This window comes from Rhinopithecus roxellana, chromosome 1 (assembly GCF_007565055.1).
Source record: "Rhinopithecus roxellana isolate Shanxi Qingling chromosome 1, ASM756505v1, whole genome shotgun sequence".
Taxonomy (NCBI): domain Eukaryota; kingdom Metazoa; phylum Chordata; class Mammalia; order Primates; family Cercopithecidae; genus Rhinopithecus; species Rhinopithecus roxellana.
Window position 1 is genome coordinate 32507466 of NC_044549.1, and position 16258 is coordinate 32523723.

The 16258-nt window shown below is 39.3% G+C and overlaps 1 protein-coding gene across 3 annotated transcripts in view; it reads left to right on the top strand.

Moving 5' to 3' along the window:
- Positions 1-16258, top strand: part of CD96 (CD96 molecule) — a 108464-nt gene that overhangs the window by 73550 nt on the left and 18656 nt on the right. For 2 of the 3 annotated variants that reach the window (XM_030940826.1, XM_030940822.1), the window contains exon 9: positions 6802-6873. In XM_030940826.1, coding sequence (XP_030796686.1) covers positions 6802-6873 — 72 coding nt within the window. Of the gene's footprint in view, positions 1-6225; positions 6295-6801; positions 6874-16258 lie in introns of all 3 variants that reach the window. The other variant, XM_030940831.1, reaches the window with a different exon arrangement.

The following is a 16258-nucleotide window of genomic DNA, read 5'->3' on the forward strand; positions in this document are numbered from 1 at the left end:
TAGGTTCCTGGATGGAAAGGCGTAGGTCCCCAGTGAAACCCCACTTTCAGGCTAGGGATGGCCTGAAGCCTGGGAGCTGGGCTGCCAGTTCCAGATGAAGTCCATGGATATGAGTGATAACTTCACTGATGACCATTGGATCAATTGGATAGTGCTTTTTCCAGGCCCGCCAATGGCCATCCATGGACCAATCACCATGCACTTTCTCCCTTCTAATCCCATGAAAAACTGGGTACTCAGTCAGACTCAGACAGAAGTCAAGACTACCAGCTGTGAGAGGGAGTTACCCACTATGGGTCTCCTCGTCCAGACAACTTGCCTGCAGAAAGGAGCTACCCACTACAGGTCTCCTCTCCACTGAGAGCTGGACACTCACTTGGAGAGCCTGCCTGTGGAAAGGAACTACCCACTTCAGGTCTCCTGAGAGCTGTTCTGTGGCTCAATGAAGCTCCTCTCCACCTTGCTCACCCTCCAGTTGTCTGCATACCTCATTCTTCTTGGAGGCGAGACAAGAACTCGGGACCTACTGAATGTTGGAACCGAAATAGTTGTAACATAAATCGGGCTGAAACACACCTCCCACCTGCTCACCACATTGCAAGCAATGAGAAAGAGAGAAGAGCTGTGGCCCTTTGGGGAGCCCAGACCTAAGGCCCCCCGAGCCAGATCTGTAACACCCTCTTTGGAGCTCTACAGTTCCTGGCATCTCTAAGCTTTCAGGTGCCACAGTGTTCCCTTTGTCCAGACACCAGTGACCGCAGCAGAAACCGCTTACAATGCATCTGGTCCAGCAGCAGCCTCACACAGAGTCAGCACCCATGCTGGAGCCTGGAGCTTCCCACTCTGCTTCAGCAGCCAGTGTGCCTGGCTGTGTGCAGTGGCCAGACCCCACGCTGACTCGTTCACACACCCCTTACTGCTCTGCACCTGGCTCACCCTTGGCAGGTGTGGGATCCAGGCTGGTAGCACAGACCAAGCACAGCCTGCCGAACCAAGTGGGTGGAACAAGCCCAGAAGTGTGAGCAATACCCAGGCAGAAGGTACCACTGGCCACAGAATTTCTGGCTGGCAAAGCGACACCCCAAGGATCCTGTGACAATTTCACCTCTGTAGTAGTTTCCTTGTCTTAAATAAATGAGAGTAACATTATCTAGTTCATATGATTATTATGAGAATCAAATGTGAAAGTGCATAAAAAACAAAAATGAAGCTACGACTCATACTGTCCAGTCTGAGAAGAAATGTCATGAGTCTAGTAAGCAAAAACCATCTCAAAATAAATCAAGACCTTTATTTGTAATTTTTAATTCTGTGAAGGAGGAAACAATGACCAAGTTTATTTCTCTCTTTTTTTTAAGTTACCAGTTTATCCTTTATGTTCCCCTTATGCTACTTTGCAACTGCTCACTTGCTTCTTTTATTTGGCATATAGTAGGACCATATTAAATTATCTTTAAAATCTATGTTGTTTGGAAAATATTTCAGCATTTCCCAAAAGTTAACCAACCATAGATCTTCTAGCCTTCCTCTACCTTTCCTTTCTCTAGCAATTAGGTCACCAGGAAGACTGGCAAGAGTATAGATTAAGAGATTCAGTTCTGCTTAATGATGTCACATGGAGATGACCAAAATTAGCTCTTTTAGAACGTGTTTCTGTCTGCCCACTCAATTCAGCACTGACTGGAGCTGTCTTCTAACTTAATTGAATTTCCAGTGATAGCATAAAAGGGGGGCGTTATTTTATTTTAGTGAGAAAATTTTTAAAGTGTTAAAATAGAAATGGGCCAGGAAGGCTTCAAACCTCCTCATGCAACCTCATGGCCATTTCTGAACTAGTATAAACAAAACATTTTGTGTGAAGTCGTGTTTACCTCTAAATTTCATCTTATTTCCTGGAGACATGGGTCATTATAGTATAACTCTGGATACTTGCAAGATTTAATAATACTAAACATTCACATTGAAGAAGGAATAAACAATCAGCAAACAAAGCCATCAACTCCCTATCACAGAGTTTGGCATCTTACTTGCCTATATAGTATCTCATGATTTAGAACACACTATTGAATATCGAAGAGATTTTGCTATGTTGGGAAATATAAACTTAGCCTTAAAATGAAAGGTACAAAGCAAGCTTTCTCACATCTGGAAATATATGATCAATAAGAATCTTTCAAAAACATGGCTACGAGGAATGCAAATAAAATATTTTTAATTCTCTACATGATATCAAGAGACAGTCAGACAAGTTCTTATATAGTTACAGAATCTCCAGATCAGGTTTTAAGAAGGGACTTTTTAAAACAAAACAAAACTCCTAAAAAATAAGCAGTATTGCTGCACCCTGTGCCACAGTTTGATCACTGTTCTCCTGCTTCTGCTTATGTTTCGGATATGCACTTTGGCAGGTAGCACCCCACCTAACTCTTACATCCAGTTCAACTCAGCACATGGAAAAAACACCCTGAGGGTTTGTAAAAGCCCAGCTCTGGAATGACAGGTGCCAGAAATGGCTATTACTAATCCATGATATGTCAGACCACACACTGGGCCTTTGCACTGGCTATGCCCTCTACCTGAAAGCTCCCACCCTCCTTCCACTGGCCACAATTTCCCACTACACTCCTTGGGAAAGCTTTCCTGGGACTCTGGCTGGGCCATCCCCCCTTTAATATGTTCTAGTTTTTGAACTGGCTTACGTGATCCTCTGGTTGATGTCCATCTCCTCCGTGAACTTAAACTCCAGGAGAGCAGTATTCCCAGTACCAAGCACAATGCCTGAAATATAGAGACTTCCAGACATTGATTGAACAAATGAAAGAATGTGTGCAGGGAGTAGCAAGAGAGGACTATGTGAAGATTGTTAGAGATCAGGTCATGGAATATGAAGGGGCCTTAACCTTGAACCACAGTGTAAAGTGGAAGAGAGGGGGTAGATTTAATTTATCTAGGAACTACATAGTTCTCTAAATAACTTTAACTCTGAATTCTACATAATGAGTGAGGTCTCATAGTAAAGACATCATTCTCTCAATAACCTGTGCAAGTTGGTTCGGACCCTCAAGTGGAAGTCTAAAGAACATTCAGCTGGAGACCAATGTGAGCGAAATAACTTTGTGCTCCCTGGGGAAAGAGACTAGAAGACTAGGTATCATTGATCCTTTTGTTCCCCACCCTTGGCATGTATTCAGCCCTCAATGTACTCCACAGTCTTGTGTGTGAGAAGGGTAAAGCAACATTGATGTCTAAGTTGGGGCAGAGATGTAGTCACACAAGGATTAAGGCAGCATGCATTCCTCAGGCATGTTTCTCCCTCAACAAGGTCCCTAAATAACATAATAGGTAGAATCAAATGAATGAGTTCTCCTTCTCCTGCAGTAAACCTTGAGAAATGATTTATGTCACATTATTTTCTGACCTCCAGAAGAGAACATTTAACCAGTCATTTTAATATAAATGAAATTCCCAATCAAGTTGTACTTCATCAGGATTCCTGAGATTCCTGCCAGAATTAAATCACATGTCCTGGTCAGTGCCAGCACCCAGTGTGGGCAACCAGGCTGGCATAGGAAAGTGTCTGTTGCTTGCAGGTAAGATATATTTTTAAAGGTGGCTAGCAGTTGCTTCTTAGACTGAGATTTCTAGGTAGTGGTCATGTAGTTTACAAATAAATATTAAGTTCTTTGATGTTTATTTCCTAGATCTTTTTCATCATCCTCATTGTAACTATTGTTATCATAGCACCACTGTTAAAAACAATTCCTTTGAATTTACTTACCAAGCCTCTCAGCAAATACTTTTGGAGGTTAATTTCAGCATGAGAGAGAGAAGGGAGGGGAGGAAGGAGGAAAGAACCATCTTTATTCATTAGGAAGAGCCTGTCATATCTCTCAGTATCTCACAGTGTTCAAATTACTTATACCTAATTTATTTTCTTCTCTATATTTTTACCTTGTCTTGTCCCAAAAGGAATATGAAGTAATTTTAAAAATACATAACAATACAATTTTGAAAAGAAGTAACTGAAGGAATTGCTGCAGAGAGAAAAAAGCAAAGTCTTCTCAATGAGAGAAATAAAATTATAAATCACTTGGTGATCCATAGATTTGTAAAATGGTATAACAAGGCAGTTGTCCAGAAGCACAGCTGCTCTTAATGCAGAGACAGCCTGGAGGCCTTCCTCTAGAGGGCGTGGTGGAGCACAGTCCCAGGAATTCTCTCACTGCAAGTGAACAATGGCGACCCCACCCCTCCCCGCATCGTATTAGACTGTCATCTAGTGTCCGCCAAAGGGAAAATCCTCAGTACTATATAAGAGGAATTCCACAGTGACTAGGAATGTGGTTTCAATACTCAGTTCAAAGCAACCTACAAAAGCATCATATATGCTTTAGGTAGTCAATCTTGTGCATTTTTTCTATTAATACAGCCTTTGATGAATGGTGGGAGGCAGTGAGCTAGAAGTTAAAATTACCACACAAGAATCTGGTATCGATGGCTCAGTGGGATGGCAGAGGAAAAGAATTGTAGGTGATTCTGCCAGTGAGAAGTTACTACCCTACCACAAAGCTAATGCCCCAGCCCTACTATCACACTCTTTATTTCTGACTATTAGCCCTTTTCTAGTACAACACTTTGGAATGTAGTTCTTGACTTGAGCCAGGCTGAGGAAGAAGGAATTGGTTACCTTAGATCAACTTTCTTCTAAAAAGACCAAGGAAAATGGGACAATTGTGGAACTCCTCAGGAGATTCAAGTGGCCTATAGTTAGAATATGCTGGTATTAACAACATCTGATAAACTGCAAGTGACCTGTTTTACAGTTTCTAAGACATACTTTTTAGCATTTACTGCATGCCAGGCACTCTTCTAAGTATTTTGTATGTATGACTCTTTTCACCATGGAGCCACGGTGGGTAAGCATCTTTTTATAGTTCATTGATAGGCTGCTTTCCAAAAAAAAAAAAAAAAAAAAAAAAAAGGTTATCATTGATGACCTCTGAATGTAAACTACTTATAAATGCAAAAACCACAGTGCCAGCTTATTCATTTGATTTGATTGCCCATGTTCTCTATTTAAGGCATGCCCTTTCACATAATTGAGGTACCAGGAAAGCTGGCTGCCATTCACTACTAACTAAAGCTTGAGGATGAATGAACATACTGGCTATCATACTGTAAGGATATTTTATAGGATTCTTTACACATTATACAGCATTCTTTTTATGACGATCTGGGGGAAAGTTTCTTTTTAATCACAACAAAAAGAGTAACTTTTTCTCTCGCTATTCATAATAATACTGTTTGTATCTTATTATATTCATCAATCGTGTAACCTGTACCCTTTATTTCTTAGCATTTGCTACCAGAAAGGTCAGACCAAATGTGGGGCCCACATCTACTAAGAGCATAGGACATCAGGAAATGCACTTTGTCCACTATCCCTGTTTAGGTTTCAACAGGACTCAACATAATTTTTCTACTGTATTTTCCTTGTTCCGATTTTGTCTTTCTGCTTTTATCTTCTTGTATTGCACGTTGATATAAACCACCTTAAATACATTTTGGAACAACGGAGAAATACACACAAAATGTACTTAAAATTTTTCTTTCCAAGAGATATAAACATGATTTCAATGGACTGTGGTTGGATATTTTTCTTCTTCTTTAATCTACCTTGCTATATATAATAGCTCTAAAATATAGAGGTATTTTCAAATGAATATGAATCAGTCTTTCATTTTGGAGAAGTGAGGAGGGAGGAAGAGAATGTACAATTATGGAGTATAAAGATGGAGAAATGACTTTGCAAACTAACAACTGAGGTAAATATGAAACCATATTTAGTATGTGAAGATATATTTTCACAGTTGTATTTGTGAAAATTCACTATGAGGTAAGTTTCATGAGAGCAGAGACCCTGTCTTCATTGTTTATTGCTATATCCCCAGCATGCGTAATAGCATGGCATACGGTGGACACTGATATAATATATTTTGAAAGTATGAATATAATACATTTAGAATTAGGAGAACTGGGTTAATAGCGAAGAAATGATATTGGATATTATTCCTTTTGGATTCAGTTTCATCATTTATAAAATGAGGCTGTTCGCTAAGATTCTTTCCAACTCTAATATTCCAGGCTCTTTTTAAATGTAGTGGCACAGTTAAACATATGAATGTAAATACATATAATAATTTGGGAATTTTATTTTCAAAATAGGATATCCAGCTATGTCTTCAGTGACCCTTGTAGATGTGAGTGCCTTGAGGCCAAATACTACTTCTCAGTGTGAGTTCAGCAAGGTTTTCCTCCATGACTGGAAAGAGACAACACACTCACAAGTTTTACTACTGCTTCCATAATGTTGACGTTTCAGTAAACAGCTGTATTTTTCATTTGATGTTTGTTAATATCTTGGTTTTGAGTTACTCTATGGTGACTACATATTGATATGACAATTTCTATAATCTTAAAAAATAAGGGGTGATGATTTGTTATTATATTGTACCTTTTATTTGTCAAGGGATTTTAAGGTAATATTAAAGTAGTCTTCACAATACTCTCAGTGATCTGAGTTTGTGACAAGAACAGAAAAAGAACACAAATCAGTGACAAGCTGGCATTAACCTACAGAGCTTTTGCTTAATATGCCAGCTAGTATTCCTGCATAGGGAAGCACATTTTCAATTTCAGATTTCCCCAAAGTCACATAGATTAAAAATTCTGTGCATCAAAGCAAAGTTAAATTACAGCTTTCTAAAAAAGCTGGATTCTGAAAATAATTTTGTCTTTCAGCCAGCAGTTCCAGTGTGACTACCCGAGACTTCAACTACCCCTGGACCTCCAGTGGGACAGATGCCAAAAAATGTTAAGTATAATCGTGGGTTCCTTGAGTCCTCTCGACTTCAGTTGTTCATCCGATACACATATTGAACAGCATCTATGTGCTTTGTTTGTAATAATATTCGCAAATGTTCACAAAGCATCTGTCATGTTTAAAGTATTGTAGATGCTGAGAATACACCCATGGACAAAAGAGATCTAAGCTCCAAATTCTGATGAAGGGGAAACAGACAAGTGGTGATAAGTTATATGGAAAAAAAAAGCACAGGAGGGAGACAGTGGGAATCGAGAGTGAAGGGTTGCCATTTTAAATGGGTGATCTCGAAAGATCTTACTGAGGAAGGTGATATCTGAGCAATGCTATAACCAGTCAACCCTAAGAGCAAGCTGTGAGTGTATCTGGGGAAAGAGCAAACTAGCTAGAAAATGCGCATCAGTAACAAAAATGAAAAGAGGGAGACCAACGTGAGGCCAGAAATTGTTTCGTTATTACTTTTAATCTAGCCAACTAGCAGTACAGTCTGTGGGTGCTGCTTTAGCAGGTACAGACAGGGTCCGAAGAAGAAATATATTGCCTCTTAGTGCTATTAGACAAGGATCAGTGTGGTGGGGAAGTGGTAAGGAAGGAGACTGGAGCAAGAGGAGACAGGACAATGGATGCCCCAGGGCCAGAACTCTGAATTTAAATGCTAGACTCTTTGCCACAAAGGGTAATGTGTATGTCCCTTTGGAAAGCATTTAAATTTCACAGTTAAAACCTTTAAAAGTATTTTGTAGGCCGGGAGCGGTGGCTCAAGCCTGTAATCCCAGCACTTTGGGAGGCCGAGACAGGCGGATCACGAGGTCAGGAGATCGAGACCATCCTGGCTAACACGGTGAAACCCCGTCTCTACTAAAAAATACAAAAAACTAGCCTGGCGAGGTGGCGGGCGCCTGTAGTCCCGGCTACTCGGGAGGCTGAGGCAGGAGAATGGCGTGAACCTGGGAGGCGGAGTTTGCAGTGAGCTGAGATCCGGCCACTGCACTCAGCCTGGGTGACAGCGAGACTCCGTCTCAAAAAAAAAAGTATTTTGTATACGCTTGCTCCCTCATTCCTGGGAACTTGTCCTTAGGCAAGAAAGGGGGGGAAAGAACATGAATAAGACTGTTCTTCGTAACATTATTTATTTATTTTATCTTTTTGATGGCCCTCAGGCTCACAGATTTGAATTAATCATAATATTTAATTCATGAGACACTTTCATAATTGGTCGATGCATGACCCTCTGTAATTTAACATGTTTCTTTTAATAAATACGTTAATAATGTAATAGACACCTGTGAACCCAGTACCCAAATACAAGAATTGAAAAGACAGTATTCAGAAGGGGGACCATAGAAAGAGATCTAAAAATAACTGAAACCTAAGTGTCTATCAATGATGGTATGGCAGATTACTGTGAAAAGAGGAGACTTTTCAGCAAGAGGACCTAGTGATAGTGATTATTGATAAGAAAAAAAATTAAGATGTACCCCTGCCATGCACATTACACAAAAATAACTCTATATAGTTTAAGATCTTTATGTCAAAAGCAAAATATTAAAACATGTGAGAAAATAAATGTGAATTTCTTCCTGCTTTGGAGTAGGGAAGGGCTTAACAAAGAGACATAACCATAAAAAATACATAAAAATTAGAATAAAATTAAGAAACTTGGGTTAATCAAAAGACATCTTTAAAAAAGTAAAACAAGGCCGGGCGCGGTGGCTCAAGCCTGTAATCCCAGCACTTTGGGAGGCCGAGACGGGCGGATCACGAGGTCAGGAGATCAAGACCATCCTGGCTAACACAGTGAAACCCCGTCTCTACTAAAAATACAAAAACTAGCCGGGCGAGGTGGCGGGCGCCTGTAGTCCCAGCTACTCGGGAGGCTGAGGCGGGAGAATGGCGCAAACCCGGGAGGCGGAGCTTGCAGTGAGCTGAGATCCGGCCACTGCACTCCAGTCCGGGCGACAGAGCGAGACTCCGCCTCAAAAAAAAAAAAAAAAAAAAAAAAAAAAAAAAAAAAAAAAAAAAAAAAAAAAAAAGTAAAACAAAAAGCAAGCTGTAATCTGGGGAAGATATTCGCCACACATATAATTGAAAATGAATCAGGAATGTATAATTGACTAAGGATCAAAATTTTATATCAAGAAGTTACAAAGAATGCCTACAAATTAATAACAAATATGACAAAATGAACAAAAGTCACACCACAAAACATGAAACACATGTGGCTAGAAACATCTAAAGAAATGCTCAGTCTCGGTCAGGCCCAGTGGCTTATGCCTGTAATCCCAGCACTTTGGGAGGTCAAGGCGGGCGGATCACAAAGTCAGGAGATCAAGACCATCCCGGCTAACATGGTGAAACCCCGTCTCTACTAAAATTACAAAAAGTTAGTTGGGCATAGTGGCAGGTGCCTGTAGTCCCAGCTACTTGGGAGACTGAGGCAGGAGAATGCCGCAAACCCAGGAGTGGAGGTGGAGCTTGCGGTAAGCAGAGATCACACCACTGCACTATAGCCTAGGTGACAGAGCGAGACTCTGTCTCAAAAAAGAAAAGAAAGAAAGAAAGAAAGAAATTCTCTGTCTCTCTGACAATCAGGAAATATAAATGAAGACTAGAATTAGAAAATCATTTCACATGTAATCAATTTACAAAAATTAAGAAATCTGATATTGCCAACTATTGAATAGGATTTATCCAACATCCTATTGTCATAATTTCTTATATGTTACTGATGGTACCATCACTTTCCACCATCCTTTGGCATTGCATTTTAAAGCTGAACATGTGCATACCTACAATCCAACAATTCTATTCCTAGATATAAAAATCCCTCCAGAATTAGTACATGTATGCATGAGATATGCACACAAATGTTTGGAGGAAACACTGTTCATATAGCAAAAACTTTAAGTAATCTAAATGGCCATAGTCATGAGGACAGATAAATAAATCGTAGTATACAAATAAAATATAATACTAGAGAGCAATGAAAAATAAGTGAATGGCAACCATATACAACAGCATGAATGAATCTTAATAACATTATGTTGAATTAAAAAGTAATTACCAAATAAAAACATATGGTATATTTTCTAATGAAATTTTAAAGCAAGTATAATCAAACACCATATGCCTTAGACATAATATGTGATACAAAATTTTAAGTTTTATAAGTGAATAATAATTAGAAACATTCAGCGCAGCATTTGCTTTTGATGGAGATATAAGGGATGAGACAGGGAGAAAACATTTATGGTGTTATTGATAGTAACCCAAAATCTGTGTACAGGAGTAGGAGTGAGAGGGTGTTAGGAGTAAGAGGATATTAAGAGGGTGAAAAATATGTTCAGTAATAAGAAATGGCAAATAGGATAACTCAATGAAATACTATGAAGCCAGCCAAAACAATAGCCATAACCCTGATCCATTCCTCTTCACTGGGCAGGACCTCACAGCTAGGGCCTCCAGCCACCCCCACCCAGCTATATTCTATGGACAGAACTCTGATGTCTCCCTGGGACAGAGTGCCCCATGGGAGGGGTGGGTCATCATCTTCGTTGTTTGGATGACTCAGCCCTTCTAGCCTGCAGGCATTGGAAAGTCCAAACTGAACAGAGCAGAGGCAGTTCCACAGCACAGTTCCCCAGCATGGCTGTTTTGTTGAGGCATGACCAGACTGCTTCTTTAAACAGACCCGGATCCATTCCTCCTCACTGGGTGGGTCCTCCCAGCCAGGGCCTTCGGCCAGCCCCACCCATGTTCTATGGCCAACAGAGTTCTAATTTCTTCCTAGGACAGAGTGCCCAGTAGGTGGGGCAGACATTTGCTGTTTGGGCACCTTAGCAGGTTCAGGCTGTGGGCCTTGAAGAGCCCAAATCAGTTGGGGGCTGAAGGGATTCCCAACACAGCACAGCTGCTCTACCAAAATGCAGCCAGACTGCATCTTTAAGCAGGTCTCTGATTCTATTCCTCTTGACTGGGTGAGATCTTACAACTGGAAACTCCATCTGCCTCCTACAGGCACGTTCAGGCCAGCAACAGGTCAGTACCCCCCTGGGACAGAGCTTTCAGAGGAATGGGCAGGTGGCCATATTTGCTGTTTCACAACCTTCACTGATGATACCTCCAGGTACTGGAAAAACCAATGTGACTAGGGTGTGGGGCAGACCTACAGCAAACCACAGCAGCCCTACAGAAGAGTGCCCATACTGTTCAAAGAAAAACAAATAAAACACAACAGCAACAACAAAACACAAAAAAAAATCCAAAGGTCAGCAAACTCAAAGATCAGAGGCAGATAAGCCCACAAAGATGAGAAAGAATTAGCACAAAAAAAGAAAAGAAAAGAAAAGAAAAAACAAATGCTCCCTTTCCTCCAAATAATTGCAACACCTGCCCAGCAATGGTTCAGATCTGGGCTGAGGCTGAGATCGCTGAAATGATGGAAGTAGTCTTCAGGGTGTGGATAAAAATGAAGTTCACTGAGCTAAAGGAGCATGTTGCAACCCAATGGAAAGAAGCTAAGAATCATGATAAAACAATGCAGGAGCTGACAGCCAAAATAGCCAGTATAGAGAGTAACATAATCAACCTGATAGAGCTGAAAAACATACTACAAGAACTTCACAATGCAATCACAAGCTTTAATAGCAGAATAGACCAAATGGAGGCAAGAATCTCAGAGCTTGAAGATTGTCTTTCTGAAATAAGACAGGTCAACAAAAACTGAAAACAGTGAAAAGAAATGAACAAAACATCTGAGAAATATGGGATTATGTAAACAGACTGAATCTATGACTGATTGGGGTACCTGAACGAGACAAGAATGGAACCAACTTGGAAAACATACTTCAGGATATCATCCAGGAGAACTTCACCAACCTAGCAATACAGGCCAACATTCAATTTCAGGAAATACGGAGGCCCCCAGTAAGATACTCCATGAGAAGATCATCCCCAAGACACATAATCATCAGATTCTCCAAGGTCAAATGAAAGAAAAAAATGGTAAGGGCAGCCAGAGAAAAAGGCCAGGTTGCCTACAAAGGGGAAGCCCATCAGACTAACAGTGGAACTCTCAACAGAAATCCTACAATCCAGAAGAGATTGAGAGCCTATATTCAACATTCATAAAAAATAATTTTCAACCCCGAATTTGATATCTGGCCAAACTAAGTTTCATACATGAAGAAGAAATAAGATCCTTTTCATACAAGCAAATGCTGAGAGAATTCATTACCACCAGATCTGCTTTATAAGAGGTCCTGAAGGAAGCACTAAAAATGGAAAGGAAAGACCATTATCAGCCACTACAAAAAAACACTGAAGTATACAGGCCAGTGACATTATGAAGCAACCATATAAACAAGTCTGAAAAATAACGAGCTAGCATCATGATTGCAGGATCAAATCCACACATAACAATACTAATCTTAAATGTAAATGGGCTAAATGCCACAATTAAAAGACACAGAATGGCAAGCTGGATAAAGAACAAAGACCCATGTGTATGTTGTCTTCAAGAGACCCATCTCACATGCAGAGACACACATAGGCTCAAAATAAAGTGATGGAGGGAAATTTGCCAAACAAATTGAAAACCAGAAAGAGAAGAGGTTGCATTCTTAGTGTCTGACAATACATGCTTTAAACCAACAAAGATTAAAAAAAGACAAAGAAAAGCATTAGGTAATAGTAAATGGTTTGATTCAACAAGAAGACCTAATTATCCTAAATATATATGCACACAATACAGGAGCACTCAGATTCATAAAGCAAGTTCTTAGAGACCCTCAAAGAGACTTAGACCCTCATGCAATAATAGTGGGAGACTTTAACACCCATGTGACAATATTAGACAGATCATCAAGACAAAAATCAACAGACATTCAGGACTTGAACTCAGCTCTGGATCAAGTGGACCTGATAAATATCTACAGAACTCTTTACCCAAAAACAACAGAGTATACATTCTTCTCACCACCTCATGACACTTCCTCTAAAATTGATCAGATAATCAGGAACAAAACACTCCTCAGTAAATGCAAAAGAATGGAAATCATAACCAAGTCTCTCAGACTACAGCAAAATCAAATAAGAACTCAAGATTAAGAAATTCACTCAAAACCATACAACTACATAAAAATTGAACAATCTGCTCCTGAATGACTTTCAGGTTAATAATGAAATCAAGGCAGAAATCAAGAAGTTCTTTGAAACTGAGAACAACAATACAACGTACCAGAATCCCTGGGACACAGCTAAAGCAGTGCTAAGAAGGAAATTGATAGCACTAAATGCTCACATCAAAAAGCTAGAAAGATCTCAAGTTAACAACTAACATCACAACTAAAAGAACTAGAGAACCAGGAGCAAACGAACCCCAAAGCTAGCAGAAGACAAGAAATAACCAAGATTGGAGCTGAAATGAAGGAGACAGAGACACAAAAAAACCTTTCAATAAATGAGCCAATCTAGGAGCTGGTTTTTTCAAAAAGATTAATATAATAGATATACCACTAGCTAGACTAATAAAGAAGAAAAGAGAGAAGAATCAAACACAATCAGAAATTATAAGGGAGATATTACCACTGACCCCACAGAAATACAAACAATCATTAAAGAGTACTATGGACACCTCTCTGCAAATAAACTAAAAACTCTAGAAGAAATTGATAAATTCCTAGGCATATACACCCTCTGAAGACTGAACCAGGAAGAAACTGAATCCCTGAATAGACCAATAACAAGTTTTGAAATTGAGACAGGAATTAATAATCTACCAACCAAAATAATCCCAGGATTATATGGATTCACAGCTGGATTCTACAAGAGGAACAAAGAAGAACTGGTACCATTCCTACTGAAACCATTCTAAAAAATTTAAAAGAAGGAAATGCTTCCTAACTCATTCCATGAGGCCAGCATCATCCTGACACCAAAACCTGGCAGAGATACAACAAAAAAAGAAAATTTCAGACCAATATCCTTGATGAACATCAATGCAAATATCCTCGACAAAATACTAGCAAACCAAACTCAGCAGCACATCAAAAAGCTTATCCACCATGATCAAGTTGGTTTCATTCCCAGGATTCAAGACTGGTTCTACATACACTAATTAATAAAAGTTATTCATCACATAAACAGAACTAAAGACAGAAAGCACATGATTATCTCAAAAGATGCGGAAAAGACCTTCATTAAAATTTAACATCCCTTCGTGTTAAAAATTCTCAATAAACTAGGGATTGAAGGAACATACCTCAAAATAATAAGAACCTTATATGACAAAGCCACAGCCAGTATCATGCTGAATGGGCAAAATCAGGAAGCATTCCCCTTGAAAACCAGTACAGGGTTGCCCTCTCTCAGCATTTCTATTCAACATAGTATTGGAAGCTCTGGCCAGGGCAGTCAGGCAAGAGAAAGAAATAAAGCATATTTAAATAGGAGTAAAGGAAGATGTGAAAACTATCTTTGTCTGCAGATGACATGATTCTTTATCTAGGAAATCACATTGTCTCAGCCCAAAAGTTTCTTAAGCTGATAAGCCACTTCAGCAAAATCTCAGGATACAAAATGAATGTGCAAAAATTGCTGGCAATCCTATACACCAACAACAGGCAAGCTGACGGTCAAATCATGAATGAATTCCCATTCACAACTACCACAAAAAAGAATAAAATACCTAGGAATGCAGCTAACAAAGGAAGTGAAGAGCCTCTTCAAGGAGAACTACAAGCCACTGCTCAAAGAAATCAGAGATGACACAAATGGAAAAACATTCCATACACATGGATAGGAAGAATCAGTATCATGAAAATGCCCATACTGTCCAAAGCAATTTAAAGATTCAATGCTATTTCCATTAAACTGCCATTGACATTCTTCACAGAATTGGAAAAGAACTATTTTAAAATTCGTATGGAATCAAAAAAAGATCCCAAACAGCCAAGGCAACCCTAAGCAAAAAGAACAAAGTTGGAGACATCATGCTACCCGACTTCAAACTATACTGCAGGGCTATAGTAACCAAAACAACATTCTACTGGTACAAGAACAGACACACAGACGAATAGAACAGAATAGAGAACCCAGAAATAAGACCACACACCTACAACTATCTAATCTTTGACAAACCCAGCAAAAACATGCAATGAGAAAAGGATTCCCTATTTAATAAATTGTGCTGAGAGAAATGGCTAGCCATATGCAGAAAATTGAAACTAGACCCCTTCCTTACACCATATACAAAAATCAATTCAAGATGGATTAAAGACTTACACCCAAAACTATAAAAGTCCTAGAAGAAAAGCTAGGCTATACCATTCAGGATATAGGATAGGCATTCATGATTAAGATGCCACAAGCATTTGCAACAAAAACAAAAATTGACAAATGGGATTTAATTAAACTAAGAAGCTTATGCACAGCAAAAGAAACTATCAACAGAGCAAACAGACAACCTACAGAATGGAATAAAATTTTTGCCATCTATCCGTCTGAAAAAGGTATAATAGCCAGCATCTATAAATAATTTACAAGCAAAAAACAAACAACCCCATTAAAAAGTGGGCAAAGGACATGAACAGACAGTTCTCAAAAGAAGATATGCATGTGGTTAGAAACATGAAAAAAAAAAAGCTCAACATCACTGATCATTAGAGAAAGGCAAATCAAAACCACAATGAGATATCATCTCAGTCAGAATGTCTATTACTAAATAGTCAAAAAACAACAGATTCTGGTGAGGGTGTGGAGAAAAAGGAATGCTTTTACGCTGTTGGCGGAAGTGTAAATTGTGGAAGACATTGTGACAATTCCTCAAAGACCTAGAAATATCATTCAACCCAGCAATCCCATTACTGAGTGTATACCCAAAGGAATATAAATCATTCTATTATTCAAGACACATGCACAAGTATGTTTATTGCAGCACTGTTCACAATAGCAAAGACATGGAATCAACCTAAATACCCATCAATAATAGACTGGATAAAGAAAATGTAATACATATACACCATGGAATACTATACAGTCATAAAAAGGAATGAGATCTTGTCCTTTGCAGGGACATGGATGGAGTTGGAACCTGTTATTTTCAGCAAACTAATGCAGGAACAGAAAACCAAACACCACATGTTCTCGAATTTTCTCCATATCAGCAGTGTTATCATTTATGTGTTCCCTGAGGTGACACTTTTAGTTGCCTTCAAGAACTTTTTCTTTGCATTCACAACTTGGCTAACGATTTGGCCCAAAAGGCCTAGCTTTGAGCCTGTCTCAGCTTTTGACATACCTTCCTCACTAAGCTTAATTATTTCTAACATTTGATTTAAAGTGAGAAACGTGCTTCTCTTCCTTTCCTTTGAACAC